This window comes from Anomaloglossus baeobatrachus, chromosome 3 (genome assembly GCF_048569485.1).
Source record: "Anomaloglossus baeobatrachus isolate aAnoBae1 chromosome 3, aAnoBae1.hap1, whole genome shotgun sequence".
Classification (NCBI taxonomy): Eukaryota; Metazoa; Chordata; class Amphibia; order Anura; family Aromobatidae; genus Anomaloglossus; species Anomaloglossus baeobatrachus.
This window is the reverse complement of record NC_134355.1, coordinates 37,459,688-37,475,788: the sequence shown is the minus strand read 5'-3', so window position 1 is coordinate 37,475,788 and position 16,101 is coordinate 37,459,688. Positions and strand designations below refer to the sequence as shown.

At 41.8% G+C, this 16,101-nt stretch overlaps 1 protein-coding gene across 9 annotated transcripts in view; it reads right to left on the bottom strand.

The window, feature by feature from the left end:
- Window positions 1–16,101, bottom strand: part of ESRRG (estrogen related receptor gamma) — a 1,119,561-nt gene that overhangs the window by 83,155 nt on the left and 1,020,305 nt on the right. For all 9 annotated transcript variants that reach the window (XM_075339129.1, XM_075339124.1, XM_075339125.1 and 6 more), the window contains one exon: window positions 5,834–5,995. In XM_075339129.1, coding sequence (XP_075195244.1) covers window positions 5,834–5,995 — 162 coding nt within the window. The remainder of the gene's footprint in view (window positions 1–5,833; window positions 5,996–16,101) is intronic.

The following is a 16,101-nucleotide window of genomic DNA, read 5'->3' as shown; positions in this document are numbered from 1 at the left end:
CGTATTTTGACGCTTCTACAGCTTTATTTTACCGGATCTGAACTGGATTGTGCGGTTGTTTCATTCTTCTTACCCTGGCTACTGAGACCTCCTCTCTTTTCAACATGCACCCAGGACCGGTGAACATATTGGGATCTCCGTGAGTTGTCAAGGTCCACTAAGAGTATTCGCAGGGCTAGTCGCGGCGGTGCAGAACCGTTTCTTTACATTTCCTTATATTATTATTTGCCCTGAAAGAAGCTTATTTTCAGGGGATGTCTTATATTTTCCCATGAACAACAATCCATATTGATTCTTCCACAAAAAAAAATAAATCAACATTTATTCAAATCTAAATCATCATGATGTTCTGGAACATCAACATTTTGTGTTAATCCTATTACTGGTTCAGATGCACATTTTCTTATTTTATCTGCTATTCTCATGGTGCAGAACCTGTTCTATAGGGGTGGGCATAAACTATATTTGCAAAGGTTTAAATTACCTGTTTAAATTTATTATTCCTTATGTACTACTAAGTTTACCCCCCAAAAAAAGCAGACACCCTTTAAAATAATTGCACTTACCGGACCCCAAACAATTAGAATTGGCAAGTGAATGGGCTCTCACATACAAATCTGCGCCGCTGTCCGGTCCCCCTGCGTTCTACAGCAGTTGCCTCCCCCTGGTGACTGGAAGCAGTATCACTCACGCAGAGGGATACTGGTACCTGAGCTGTTGGCCAATTGTTCATCTGACAGCTATTTTGTATGGGGGGTTTTATATAGTAGAGTAGACTTTTTGGGCTCCTCCAGCATCAGGGTGCAGCAACTACCTCTGCTTCGCTCTATAGCTACAGTACAGACCAAAAGTTTGGACACACCTTCTCATCTCTAGAACAACTGTTAAGAGGAGACTTTGTGCAGCAGGCCTTCATGGTAAAATAGCTGCTAGGAAACCACTGCTAAGGACAGGCAACAAGCAGAAGAGACTTGTTTGGGCTAAAGAACACAAGGAATGGACATTAGACCGGTGGAAATCTGTGCTTTGGTCTGATGAGTCCAAATTTGAGATCTTTGGATCCAACCACCGTGTCTTTGTAGAAAAGGTGAACGGATGGACTCTACATGACTGGTTCCCACCGTGAAGCATGGAGGAGGAGGTGTGATGGTGTGGGGGTGCTTTGCTGGTGACACTGTTGGGGATTTATTCAAAATTGAAGGCATACTGAACCAGCATGGCCACCACAGCGTCTTGCAGCGGTGTGCTATTCCATCCGGTTTGCGTTTAGTTGGACCATCATTTATTTTTCAACAGGACAATGACTCCAAACACCTCCAGGCTGTGTAAGGGCTATTTGACAAAGAAGGAGAGTGATGGGATGCTACGCCAGATGACCTGGCCTCCACAGACACCAGACCTGAACCCAATCGAGATGGTTTGGGGTAAGCTGGACCGCAGAGTGAAGGCAAAAGGGCCAACAAGTGCTAAGCATCTCTGGGAACTCCTTCAAGACTGTTGGAAAACCATTTCCGGTGACTACCTCTTGAAGCTCATCAAGAGAATGCCAAGAGTGTGCAAAGCAGTAATCAAAGCAAAAGGTGGCTACTTTGAAGAACCTAGAATATAAGACATATTTTCAATTGTTTCACACTTTTTTAAGTATTTCATTACACATGTGTTAATTCATAGTTTTGATGCCTTCAATGTGAATCTACAATTTTCAGAGTCCTGAAAATAAAGAAAACTCTTTGAATGAGAAGGTGTGTCCAAACATTTGGACATCTAAAGATTAGAAAACAAGACCATAAAATAATAATAGTAAAACTTTCTAAACAGATTAATAAACCCCTTTTTCTCATTCTCTTGGAAATGTTTCCCCATCCACCGCCCGAACCTATTACTACTACCGCTCTCAGAATTACGCTCTGCCACCTTTATATTATGGTATTGCCGGTTTGCTACATCATTCCCCGAAGTACTGAGTATTGAGTATTTATTGAGTGACCGTGGAGGTATAGTGATGGGACTATTGTAGGAAGCATGTTCCTGCCCCCAAATCCCAATAAAGCTTTTATTTCTTCCACTCCCTCGTGATTGCTTTAGAGGAGTGAAGCCGTGGAGGTGACAGATTTGCAGTATATAGGAAATTCTGAAGTTTTGGAGCCGCTTGTGAAATATTATTGAACAATAAAAGAGCAAAGCTGTTTAATGGAGAATTGGAGCCAGCAGCTGCCGTTCAGAAGATTATGGCTAGAATCACATACGTATAGCTCCAGAGTATCGAATCAACGCCTTTAAAGGGTGAAAAAGACCCTTAAAGGGTGAAAATTTCATTTTTTAAAGACCTTGTAGGATATTTGTAAGTAAATAAAGGGGAACTCATCATGTCCCTCATCTATTTAGGGATACTTTGCACGCTGCGATATCGCTAGCCGATTGTGGCGATGCCGAGCGCGATAGTCCCCGCCCCCGTCGCAGATGCGATCTCTTGTGATAGCTGCCGTAGAGAACATTATCGCTTCACACGCACTTACCTGCCCTGCAACGTCGCTCTGGCCGGCGATCCACCTCCTTCCTAAGGGGGCGGGTCGTGCGGCGTCACAGCGACGTCACACGGCAGCCGTCCAATAGAAGCATAGGGGCGGAGATGAGCGGTACGTAAACATCCCGCCCACCTCCTTCCTTCCTCATTGCAGGCGGGACGCAGGTAAGGAGAAGTTCCTCGCTCCTGCAGCTTCATACAGAGCGATGTGCGCTGCCGCAGGAACGAGGAACAAAATCGTACCTGTCGCTGCAGCGAAATTATGGAAATGACCGACGCTGCACAGATCACCGATTTTCAACACTTTTGCAATCGTTTATCGGTGCTTCTAGGCTTTACACGTTGCGACGTCGTTACCGACGCCGGATGTGCGTCACTTTCGATTTGACCCCGACGAGATCGGTGTAGCGATGTCGCAACGTGCAAAGTACCCCTAAGAGTAGATACTGTCTACATAAAGCATCTTTCCCTCTGGAAGACCTGATAGTCTACTGATTTCTATGGGAACTGTGTAATGCTTAATTTCTCCTGCAGGGAAAATTAACACTTGTAGCTGCATTTTCACAGAGATTGCAGAAGGTTTCTGCTGTTGGATGACCCTAATATATGCGTCCTTCTTTTAAATAAAAAGGATTGTCCAAAAACAGAGAGCTATTTTTAATTATCTGTGGCTTTAAAGGGGTTCTACAACAATTTAATAAAATGGCCCCCTTCACATAGTTCAAACGGCAGTTCATCCTATTCAGGATGGGCTGCAGGCTAAAGAAACAGCTTCTGAGAGCTGTGTCTCAACTGACAGAGGAGCTGTATCATTAGCACACATACTGGTGAGCCGCTGGAGAAGGACTGTGACAGGAGAAGAAATAAATCATCTCAGGTGACTGAGGACAAATTATTTATTTTTCCAGCTCCTATTTTACGTACTTAGCAGAATAGAAAATGTATGTCTTCTCCTGTCATAGCATCTCACCAGTAAGTGTGATTATGATACAGTCAGTTGAGAACTAACATTCTTGGAGAAACCCTTTAAATTTTATTTTGTAAATGTCTGTGCACAGAACTGTGGAATGTGTTAGTATCTTAGCTATTGTATCTAGCACTAACAAACATATTGACCTAAAAATTCATATAATAAATAAGTTTCCAACAAGGCCTCAAAGACTACCATGATTGGCGTCCTAAGTTAGTTCTTGTACCGGTGGATGAATCATCCACCCATTTGATCACTATTGATCTACTGGAAATTTACTTTTTTTACTTTGCTTTCAAGCATACATTTAAACAGGACTGTAAAGAAAATCGAAAGAATCATAAGTACCCAATCGGCTGGGGTTTGAGGAATAAAGAACCTTAAGGATGCGTGCCTACGATCAGTGTTTGCAGCGTTTTGGACGCAGCAAGTTTCAGCTGCGTCCAAAACACTGCATTGTACAGTACAAGCATAGTGGACAGGATTTCTTGAAACCCCGTGCCCACTGTGCTTGTTTTGTCCACAGCAAACATTGACCTGCGGTGCGTGTTTCCAGACCACAGCATGTCAATTGTTTGCTGTAGAATCACATGCATCCTCCGTAGGGAGAAAACAGTGAGGAGACCGCAGCGCACCGAACCCTGATCGTGGGTATGAGCAGCTGCAGTCTCCTGCGTTCACCTGCAGAGGAGACACATGGCCCCGTAGGTCAGGACCTGCTGCATCCAGGACGCAATGAGTCCTGATCGTGGGTACATACTCTAAAGGATTTTCAAGTAGTATTAGACAACTGGTGAGATAGAGTTCCCATGGAAAATAAAAAAAATGATTCCACCACTTGGTCCAACACTTTAAGAAGTTGTCCAAGACTTTTAGAATTTTAATTTTTAATTAGGTAGCGTTGCATAAATTTTATGGTTTTAAGCTCTGTAGACTTTGCAATGACAGTACCTAGAATTGTAGCCTTTAATCTAAACCATATGTGACGACAGAGCATTTGGCTACTTGTGAGGGGGTGACCTGTACTTAATTAGGCCAGACATATGGGTCCTATTATTTGTTAAATCAATAAAGCCTTACCAATGTGTGGTTCACTCATCCTGTGTTTTATGAGTAGTGTTTAATCCCAGGGAAATGAGTGTGAGCGTTCAGTGGGATGAGCTCTGGTCTGTGCAGTCTTTATAAAGACATCCAGGCCAGCGGACGAGAGCACCCACTTACCCTCTATCTCCACATCTGAATCCAATTATTTTGACGGCCACCATCTCATGTGTATGGGGCCACACCGACTCCTTCCTTAATAGATGATGTAGGAGAAGTGAAAGATCGAGCTGGAATATGGCCAATCCTTTTGTTTTTAGGGTAGATAAGTGGCTGCTCGATGTGTCAACGTACTCCTTACTCCCCATGGAAAACCCATGCACACTCAACAGAGTTGCGCTCTCATGTGTGGGTGAGTTGGAAGAGATAGTCATTTGCCAAATGAACATTCATCTGATAACTACTCATGGAATCGATGCTGCGATGTCGCACGCGATAGTCCCCGCCCCCGTCGCAGGTACGATATCTTGTGATAGCTGGCGTAGCGAAAATTATCGCTACGCCAGCTTCACATGCACTCACCTGCCCTGCGACCATCGCTCTGGCCGGCGACCCGCCTCCTTCCTAAGGGGGCAGGTCGTGCGGCGTCATAGCGACGTCACACGGCAGGCGGCCAATAGCGGCGGAGGGGCGGAGATGAGCAGGATGTAAACATCCCGCCCACCTCCTTCCTTCCATAGCCGCCGGCGGCAGGTAAGGTGATTTTCCTCGTTCCTGCGGCTTTACACACAGTGATGTGTGCTGCCGCAGGAACGAGGAACAACATCGTACCTGTCGCGGCACCGGCATTATGGAAATGTCGGAGCCTGCAACGATGATACGATAACGACGCTTTTGCGCTCGTTCATCGTATCATCTAGGATTTACACACTACGACATCGCAAGTGACGCCGGATGTGCGTCACTTTCCGCCCTAAGTCATCAACACCCAAAAGATGAAGAAGTGGTTGGGGTAGCAATGGCAACTGGGCCTTGGAGCTCAGGGGACCCAAAAGTCCCTTTGGCCCATATGAATAGACCACTACTATTAAAGACTTGCAATAATTGGGGGCCCTGTTAGAGCTTTTGCATCGAGGCCCATGAGGTTCAAGTTACGCCACTGTCCTCGCACCTTTTGAGCACATAGCTATGATGTGGTCTTAAGTAGCTCAGCAATTATACTTTTTATCAAACAGTTAATTTTGTATGAAATATATGATATTTAATTTTTTACCACATTTACAGAGATATTATCATACCTGGAATATGTTTGGCCCATCCTATAATTACTACCAGCTCGCGGTCAGCCAGGTCACACAAGGTAGTGAGGGCCTTGATGTCACTATCGGGAATGGTTGGGTCAGGCATCGCATAGATCTTCTCAGGCTCAGCCACCAGCAAATGTGAGACAATCTTGTTATCTGTAAGAAATAGACCACAGCACGGCCCGATCAATAGCAGGATCTCTGTGTTACCAAAAATACAGCAATCATCTGTGTATCATCGCGCTGAGAACCTCCCATACATCATAAAACCGTAAGAGAAGAACGTGCTTCCTGAAAGGCAGAGTTTAAAAATATCACAGCGAAAAGCCGCAGTTTATTAGATGATCCAAATAATACCGCTCGCTGCCGTATATCGTAGATGAGTTGGTTTATTTATTTTTATTTTGAGCATTTGAGTTATTCGGAAATTATCCAGTTTTATGTTCTAAAAAAAAGGCTGAAAATAAACCTTCTCTGATCTAAAATAGATAAAAAAAAGCTAATAAAAACCTAATCACTACATGAATAGAATACTTGCGGAACAGTAAGGACTGACACAGTGAAAAGCAATGAATGTAAATCAGTATAATCATTTTGATGCCAGTAAGGGGCTGTGTAAAGCTAGTTATAAGTATTATAAAGACTGGGTTTTTCTAGATCTTATTTAACCAAAACTATACGTTTTACCATATAGTGTACTAAAAAATGGCAAAAAATTCCAAGTGCGGAAAAATTGCCAAAAAAAGTGCGATTGCATGATTATTTTTGGGATATTTTATTCATAGTGTCCACTATATGGTAAAACTGATCTGTCGGTGTGATGCCTTAGGTCGGTATGAGTTCGAAGACACCAAACATGTAGCTTAGCTTTTATCTAAGGGATTAATAAAAATTTAGAAGTTTGCCCAAAAAAAGTGACACACTTTTTGCACCCTTTTCTGCGACCCATAGCTTTCTCATTTTTCGGGATCTATGGCTCAGTGACGGTTTATTCCTTGCATCTCGAGCTGACATTTTCAACGGTACCATTTTTGCGCAAATACTACATTTTGATCGCCTGTTATTGCATTTTGCACAAAATTTGCAGTGACCAAAAACCAAAATTTGGGAAATCTTTCACCGCTATGCCATTTACTGATTAGATTAATTGATTTTATATTTTGATAAATCGGGCATCTCTGAACGCGGTGATAAAAAATGTGTGTATATTTTTTAAACTCTAATTGTCAATGGGGCGAATGGGGAGTGATTTCAACTTTTAGGTTAGGTCATGTTAGCTACAGGAGTCATCACATGACCCTGTGCTACCATGGCAACCATTGGCTAATCACATCACAGCGCCACTGATGGGGCCAGGTGAGTGAAGATTTACTGCGGCGGGGATTTAAATTGCCCTGTCCCATTTTGATAGAGCGATTTAGGGGGTTAAGAGGCGCAAGTGGATCGTGGATCCACCCACGTACGTGAGGCACACATGTCAGCTGTTCAAATCAGCTGACATGTGCGTGGATCGCCGCTGGCTGCCCGCAGCTGTCGCCAGTGATTATAACTATATGGCTTAGGATCTACCGTTACGGGCCAAAGTCGTTAAGGGTTCAAATAGTCACATGTCCCATCATCTGATGTTGGATATCAAGATTCATTCTGATCCAACCACCTTGGAGAGTGGAAGCTTCTTGCAGGTGCTGAAGTCCTGTTGTCTGCAGCCCTGGTGTCTGGCTGCAGGATTGAAGTTGTTGCTTGCAGCTTGGTGTTTGGCTGCAACTGTGGTAGTTGGAGTATATCCTTTTTGCCTATGTTCCCTGTCTGTCTTCCCCTGTGTTCTATTACTGGAGTGGTGAAGACAAGTGTACTCAGCGGCCGTTGCAATAGCCAGGGTGAGTGTAAGTACAGCTAGGGACCAGGCATGTGAAGGCGGCGGGGGGAAGGACCTACATAGGGACATTAGGAAGCTCAGGGTGCAGATACAGGTTAGTGTCAGGTAGTGTCCCGTCTCCCCTTTTCCCTCCCTAAGAGCCTTCCCACCCCCTTTCCACCCCCATTGTACCTCTGAGTTGTGCTGTGCCCCGGGCAATCCCTTGTCTGGGCGTGACAGATATATTTGATTATTTTTTGATCTTTTCGACCCACAGTCCGATATCCACTGGCCAACTATAGGGCTTTAGGGTGGGATTCAAAACATAAATTTTTCGCTTTGGTCAACCCGTCAATAAAATTTTGGAAATTTTTGTCAAGAATTAAAAAAAAACCAAAACAGTCTTTTTGTCCAAATCTTTCCACCCTACAATTCAACCTAATAAAACACCGACACTTCCGACAACTCAGTACCCTTTTATGTTTACCAACTTTTCCACAAAATGTTACAATTTGTCATTCCGAAAAGTGAATAACGGCAAAAAAATTCATGCAGATAATGAAGCTGATCCTGCTGCAAACCGTAATAAATCTTCATTTTCCGGACTGAAGAAATGATATAATTAGGCAGCTCCAGATGATTCAGAACATTTAGTGTTAAGTTGAGCTTACATTTTAGTAAAAAGAATGATAGATTTAGGGAAAAAAGAAAAAATACGGTATATATTTTTATTCTTTTAAATGTATTTTTTTATTATATAATTTATTTTAACCCACGCTTTTGACAAATATCAGGTTTCATTCAGAATCTAATTTTATTCTTGGAAAATCTATAACATTAAACAGCATTTATTTTAAATAAAATGTTAGAAATATACTGGGAAAATTTTTAAAAGGTGAAAAGTGAAAAAAAAAATAAAAATATATCAGATGCTTTAAAATATTTTTGCATCACAAGAACAGATGATGGCATTTTCTCGGACCACTAGTATTAAGGCCATTATTTAGCCACGAGCACAGTTTCTAGATAAGACAGGCTTATTTAATGTTTCCCTAATTGGAATCAATAGTTTCCAGTTTTCTGTTGCATCTGCTTCGTTCATTCACATGGAAAAAAAAAAAAAACAAGGAAAAAGCCTTAGAGGCAAAACTGTACGGTGATGAATATAAAATAATGGAAAATAAAATAACGGAAAATATGGTTCACATTTTCATACGATCCTTTTGTTTCTAAACCTTTTTTTTATTGTTTTTAAGAAAGAAAAAAATATATATATTTTTGAAAAATTCCAAAATTTGGATTATATATATATACATATATATATACACACATACAGTTAGGTCCAGAAATATTTGGACAGTGACACAATTTTCGCGAGTTGGGCTCTGCGGCTTTTCAATATTTTGTTGCGAATCCTTTGGAGGCAATCACTGCCTTAAGTCTGGAACCCATGGACATCACCAAACGCTGGGTTTCCTCCTTCTTAATGCTTTGCCAGGCCTTTACAGCCGCAGTCTTCAGGTCTTGCTTGTTTGTGGGTCTTTCCGTCTTAAGTCTGGATTTGAACAAGTGAAATGCATGCTCAATTGGGTTAAGATCTGGTGATTGACTTGGCCATTGCAGAATGTTCCACTTTTTTGCACTCATGAACTCCTGGGTAGCTTTGGCTGTATGCTTGGGTTCATTGTCCATCTGTACTATGAAGCGCCATCCGATCAACTTTGCGGCATTTGGCTGAATCTGGGCTGAAAGTATATCCCGGTACACTTCAGAATTCATCCGACTACTCTTGTCTGCTGTTATGTCATCAATAAACACAAGTGACCCAGTGCCATTGAAAGCCATGCATGCCCATGCCATCACGTTGCCTCCACCATGTTTTACAGAGGATGTGGTGTGCCTTGGATCATGTGCCGTTCCCTTTCTTCTCCAAACTTTTTTCTTCCCATCATTCTGGTACAGGTTGATCTTTGTCTCATCTGTCCATAGAATACTTTTCCAGAACTGAGCTGGCTTCATGAGGTGTTTTTCAGCAAATTTAACTCTGGCCTGTCTATTTTTGGAATTGATGAATGGTTTGCATCTAGATGTGAACCCTTTGTATTTACTTTCATGGAGTCTTCTCTTTACTGTTGACTTAGAGACAGATACACCTACTTCACTGAGAGTGTTCTGGACTTCAGTTGATGTTGTGAACGGGTTCTTCTTCACCAAAGAAAGTATGCGGCGATCATCCACCACTGTTGTCATCCGTGGACGCCCAGGCCTTTTTGAGTTCCCAAGCTCACCAGTCAATTCCTTTTTTCTCAGAATGTACCCGACTGTTGATTTTGCTACCCCAAGCATGTCTGCTATCTGTCTGATGGATTTTTTCTTTTTTTTCAGCCTCAGGATGTTCTGCTTCACCTCAATTGAGAGTTCCTTAGACCACATGTTGTCTGGTCACAGCAACAGCTTCCAAATGCAAAACCACACACCTGTAATCAACCCCAGACCTTTTAACTACTTCATTGATAACAGGTTAACGAGGGAGACGCCTTCAGAGTTAATTGCAGCCCTTAGAGTCCCTTGTCCAATTACTTTTGGTCCCTTGAAAAAGAGGAGGCTATGCATTACAGAGCTATGATTCCTAAACCCTTTCTCCGATTTGGATGTGAAAACTCTCATATTGCAGCTGGGAGTGCGCACTTTCAGCCCATATTATATATATAATTGTATTTCTGAACATGTTTTTGTAAACAGCTAAAATAACAAAACTTGTGTCACTGTCCAAATATTTCTGGCCCTGACTGTATATATATATATATATATATATGTATATACACATATATATATATATATATACATATATATACACACACACACACATATATATATATATATATATATATATATATATATATATATATATATATATATATATATATATATAAAAAAGTTTCATTAGGCCTGCAATGCTTCAACAGTGCAAGTGGGGCTTAGTAAAATTAAAGAAAATGACATAAGAAAAATTAGCAACTTTAAATCAGCTTTTAATGTGTGACATATAACAAAAAAATATAATAAATAAAGGACAAACACTTCGCAATCCATGTAAAAAAAAAAAAAAAAATCTATTTCTATTCCAAACTCGTTCTTTCAAAAAGTGCACATGTACATTAGCAGCAATGAAGAGATTCAGACCCTATATTTTGTATTGAAGCATCTAATAAGCGTGTGCAAAGGTCATTTTGAAGCGTGGTGGAGCAGGAGATGCGGTGATATCGCCTATTGTGATTTATGGCTTCTATCTAATCAGCTGTGTATATCATTCTTTAAAGGGGCTGTTCACTACTTGGACAACCCTTTCTTATCCCCCTTGTACACTCCAGGAAAAATAAATAAGCTTACACCAGTAATCTATACTAGTAAACCTATACTAGTAATCTTGCAATTTTCACACTGGTCACTTGGGTCTGTTTTAGACTCTAACTTTCTGGGGGGGGGAGGTTCAGGAAGAATTTTCAGTAGTCTAATTATCATCACAGACAGGATTAAAGGGGTTGTCCTCTACTTGGAACACCCTTTCTTATTCCCCATATTTCCCCCCAGAAAAATAAATGAGGCTATACTCTCCTCTTGCGCGACCGTGGCCCAGCGATGTCTGAAGTTCCTGGGGCTCACATGACTTTGTTATGACACGTGGGGACTGTGACCTATCAGCACCAGCTTTCGTCTTTGAGCAGGAAGTGAGCGCAGCGCTGACTTCCTGCTCAAATGATCGGGCGGGGAGACAGAATGCCAGCGCTGATTGGTCGCTGGGCTTGCGTTTCATAACAATGTCACTTGGGCTCCGGGAAAGTGGCTTCAGACATCGCTTGAATCACAGCCACCCTGGAATTGAGTATAGGCTTATTTATTTTAACGAGGGCGAATAAGGTGAATGAGTGGGGGGTTGTCCACGTAATGGACAACCTCTTTAATCCTGTCTGTGATGATAATTAGACTCCTGAAAACTCTTTCCGAAAAAAACAGGAAGTTAGAGTCTAAAACAGTCCCAAGTGGCCAGTGTGAAAATTGCATGATTACTAATATAGGCTTATTTATTTTTCTGGGAGCGAACAATGGGAATGAGTAGGGGTTGTCCAAGTAATGGACAACCCCTTTAATCATATCTGTGATGACAACTAGACTGCTGAAAACTCCTCTTGAAAAAACAAGAAGTCAGAGTCTAAAACAGTCCCAAATAGCTGGTGTGAAAATTGCAAGATTGCTAATATAGGCTTATTTATTTTTCTGGGGCGAACAATGGGAATGAATGGGGGTGGATAACCCCTTTAATCATATCTGTGATGATAAGCAGACTGCTGAAAACTGTTCGTAAAAAAAAATCAAGAAGTTAAGAGTCTAAAACAGTCTCAAATGATTAGTGTCAAAATTGCAAGATTACTAATATAGGCTTATTTATTTTTCTGGGGGCGAACAAGGGGAATGAATGGGGGAGGATAACCCCTTTAATCATATCTGTGATGATAAGTAGACTGCTGAAAACTCTTCCTGAAAAAACAGGAAGTTAGAGTCTAAAACAGTCCCAAGTGGCCAGTGTGAAAATTGCAAGATTACTAATTTAGGCTTATTTATTTTTCTGGGGGCGAACAAGGGGAATGAGTGGGGGTTGTCCAAGTAATGGACAACCCCTTTAATCCTATCTGTGATGATAACTAGACTGCTGAAAACGCTTCCTAAAAAAACCCCAGGAAGTTAGAGTCTAAAACAGACCCAAGTAGCCAGTGTGAAAATTGCAAGACTACTAATATAGGCTTATTTATTTTTGGGGGGGCAAACAAGGGGATTGAGAAGGGGATGTCCAAGTAATACACAGCCCATTTAATCCTGTCTGTGATGATAATTAGACTGCTTAGAACTCTTCCTAAAAAAAACCCCCAGGAAGTTAGAGTCTGAAACGGTCCCAAGTGGCCAGTGTGAAAATTGCAAGATTACTAATATAAGCTTATATATTTTTCGGGGGGCGAACAAGGGGAATGAGTGGGGGTTGTCCAAGTAATGGACAACCCCTTTAATCATATCTGTGATGATAACTAGACTGCTGAAAACGCTTCCTGAAAAAAACAGGAAGTTAGAGTCTAAAACAGACCCAAGTAGCCAGTGTGAAAATTGCAAGATTACTGATATAGGCTTATTAATTTTTCGGGGGGCGAACAAGGGGAATGAATGATGGTGGACAACCCCTTTAATCCTATCTGTGATGATAACTAAACTGCTGAAAAGTCTTCCTGAAAAAAAACAGGAAGTCAGAGTCTAAAACAGTCCCAAGTGGCCAGTGTGAAAATTTTAAGATTGCTAATTTTTATTTTTCATAAATCATGATATAAAAACTGTTGATTTCATAAATCATCATAAAAAAAAGTTTTAAAAAGTAATAATAGTCCATTTCCTTTGAAACACAATTCCGTAATTTCCAAAAACGGCGACATCAGAAAAAGCTGTGACTGTATCTCTCGTAATCTTTTTTTTTTTTTGTGCGAGTGACACCGTCAACAATGACAAAACTCAATAAATGAAAAAAAAAAAAAAAGAGGGTAATCTCTACATCTCCAAATCCACCGAAATTAAACCCCTAATGAAATTAAGCATTACGGTTTATTAAATTTTATAGTATTATCGGAAAGTTTTCATTATAATGCATCAAATCTGCTTAATGCAACCCTAAAATGTATTTACAGAATTGCGGAACAGCTTAGTGGAGCTGAGTCGTGGATGCCAGATTGGACAATTGAAGGTATAATCAGCATAATGTTTTTGGAAAGGCAAAGGGAATCTATGCCATATGTTCACTTAAGCCTTAATTTTATGTAAAACTGGTTGTTTTTCCTTTGACAAAACTAAAATGTCCTTTTGCGAACAGTTAAAAATCTGTTATTTATTTTTTTTTTCCCATGTTACTTGTGCCTGACACTTACGCTGAACTCGTTACTGACCCCTATTGGAAAGAATGGGAATTACCAAAAAATTAAAGAGGTTTTTCATTATCATATAAAGAGTATATGATCAGTGGGGGACCACAATATGGGACCCTCATCACAAGATACAGAATTGATGGACTCCCCTTTTAATTTTTTTTTTCTGTAAGGTCAGGTGACCAAAAACCCGGAGCACAGGGGTAAACTTGTAAATGGGACACAATGTTACATCAGTTCTGTATCTCCTCATTGATCATAAAGCGATGGGAAATCCTAAAAATATGGTGTAATTTTACAGGATGGGATTCAGAATACCCTTTTAGATCTATTTGGTAACTAGAAGATCTACAGGACAGTGGTTGGAGCACTTTAAAAGGGATGTATCAAATTTGTAAAACAAAAAAAAACATGGCTACTTTCCTTTCAAAACCATTTTTTTCATAGCCTTTTCTCTGATTTTAAAGAGCCCTTAATGGCGTTGTCCGGTCTTAAGCGACAAGTATGCAGTGACTCTATGTGTTGCTCTACATGACTGCAGACTTGTGAATCCTCACATTGTGCATAGTGCACACTGCGGGGATTCTCCAGTGCTGGTGTCGTTAGTTGCGGTTGACTGCAAGTATTTGATGTGTATACATGCGGTTACATGCAGACTAGACTGTTTATGGGCTCAGGGCTCGGTCAATACAATATTGAGTGAAGCTGGGAGCAGTCTAGTTGGAATGTGTCCAGAAATATGCAATTCAAATACTTGCACTCATATGACCACCACTGGAGAATCCTCACAGTGCACACTACGCACAATCAATGTGTGGATTCCCAAGTCTGCAGTCACATAGAGTGACATTTAGAGTGACTGCAGACTTTCAGTGTAAAGCTGGAAACCCCTTTACAGGGCATGACCCAAAGTGTGACTGCAAGTATGTGATTTGAATACATGCGGTCACATGCCAACTAGACTGTATCTGGTCTTGGTCAATGCAAGTTTATTGAGAGAGGTTGGAAGTAGTCTAGTTGGAATGTGGTCGGGAGTATGCAGATCATATACTTGCAGTCACATAACCACCACTGGAGAATCCTCACAGAGTGCACTTTGCACAATGCGTGGATTACCAAGTCTGCAGTCACGTTCAGTGACAGAGTCACTGCAGACTTTTAGTCTAAGTATGGAAACCCCTTTAAAGGGCCTGACTCAACGTATGACTGCAAGTATGTGATTTGAATACATGTGGTCACATGTCAACTAGACAGTACCTGGTCTTTGTTAATGGAAGTGCATTGGGCGGCATGGTGGCTCAGTGGTTAGCACTGCAGTCTTGCAGCACTGGGGGCCTGGGTTCAATCCCACCAAGGACACCATCTGCAAGGAGTTTGTATGTTCTCCCCGTGTTTGCGTGGGTTTCCTCCGGGTTCTCCGGTTTCCTCCCACACTCCAAAGACATACAGATAGGGACTCTAGATTGTGAGCCCCAATGGGGACAGTGTTGCGTATGTACTGTATGTAAAGTGCTGTAGAATTAATAACGCTATATAAATGAATAAAATTATTATTATTGAGTGAGGCCAGAAGCAGTCTAGTTGGAATGTGGCCAAAAATGTGCAAATTACATATTTGCAATCATATAACTGCCAATAGGGAAGCCTCATAGTGTGCAATCCGCATGATGTGAGGATTTTGAAGTCTGCAGTCACATATAGTGACATATAGTCATTGCAGACTTTTAGCCTAAGGCTGGAAATCCCTTTAAAGGGCATGAGACTCAGCGTGTGATTACAAGTATGTGATTTGAATACATGTGGTCACGTGTCGAGTAGACTGTATATGGTCTCGGTTAATGCAAGTGTATTGAGTGAGGCCAGAAGCAGTCTAGTTGGAATGTGGCCAGAAGTATGCAAATCACCTACTTGCAGTGATATGAGTGCCACCACTAGGCATGATGTGAGGATTCACAAATCTGCAGTCACATATAGTGACGTATAGAGTGACAGCAGACTTTCAGACTAAGGGGCCCTTTGCACACTACGACATCGCAAGCCGATGCTGCGATGCCAAACGCGATAGTCCCCGCCCCCGTCACAGCTGCGATATCTTGTGATTGCTGGCGTAGCGAACATTATCGCTACGGCAGCTTCACATGCACTTACCTACCCAGCGATGTCGCTCCGGCCGGCGACCCGCCTCCTTCCTAAGGGGGCGGGTCGTGCGGTGTCATAGCGACGTCACATGGCAGACGGCCAATAGAAACGGAGGGGCGGAGATGAGCGGGACGTAAACATCCCGCCCACCTCCTTCCTTCCGCATAGCCGGTGGAGGCAGCAGGTAAAGTGATGTTCCCCGCTCCTGCGGCCTCACACACAGCGATGTGTGCTGCCGCAGGAACGAGGAACAACATCGTAACATCGGTCTTTCCCAAATCATGGGAATGACCGACGCTACACCGATGATA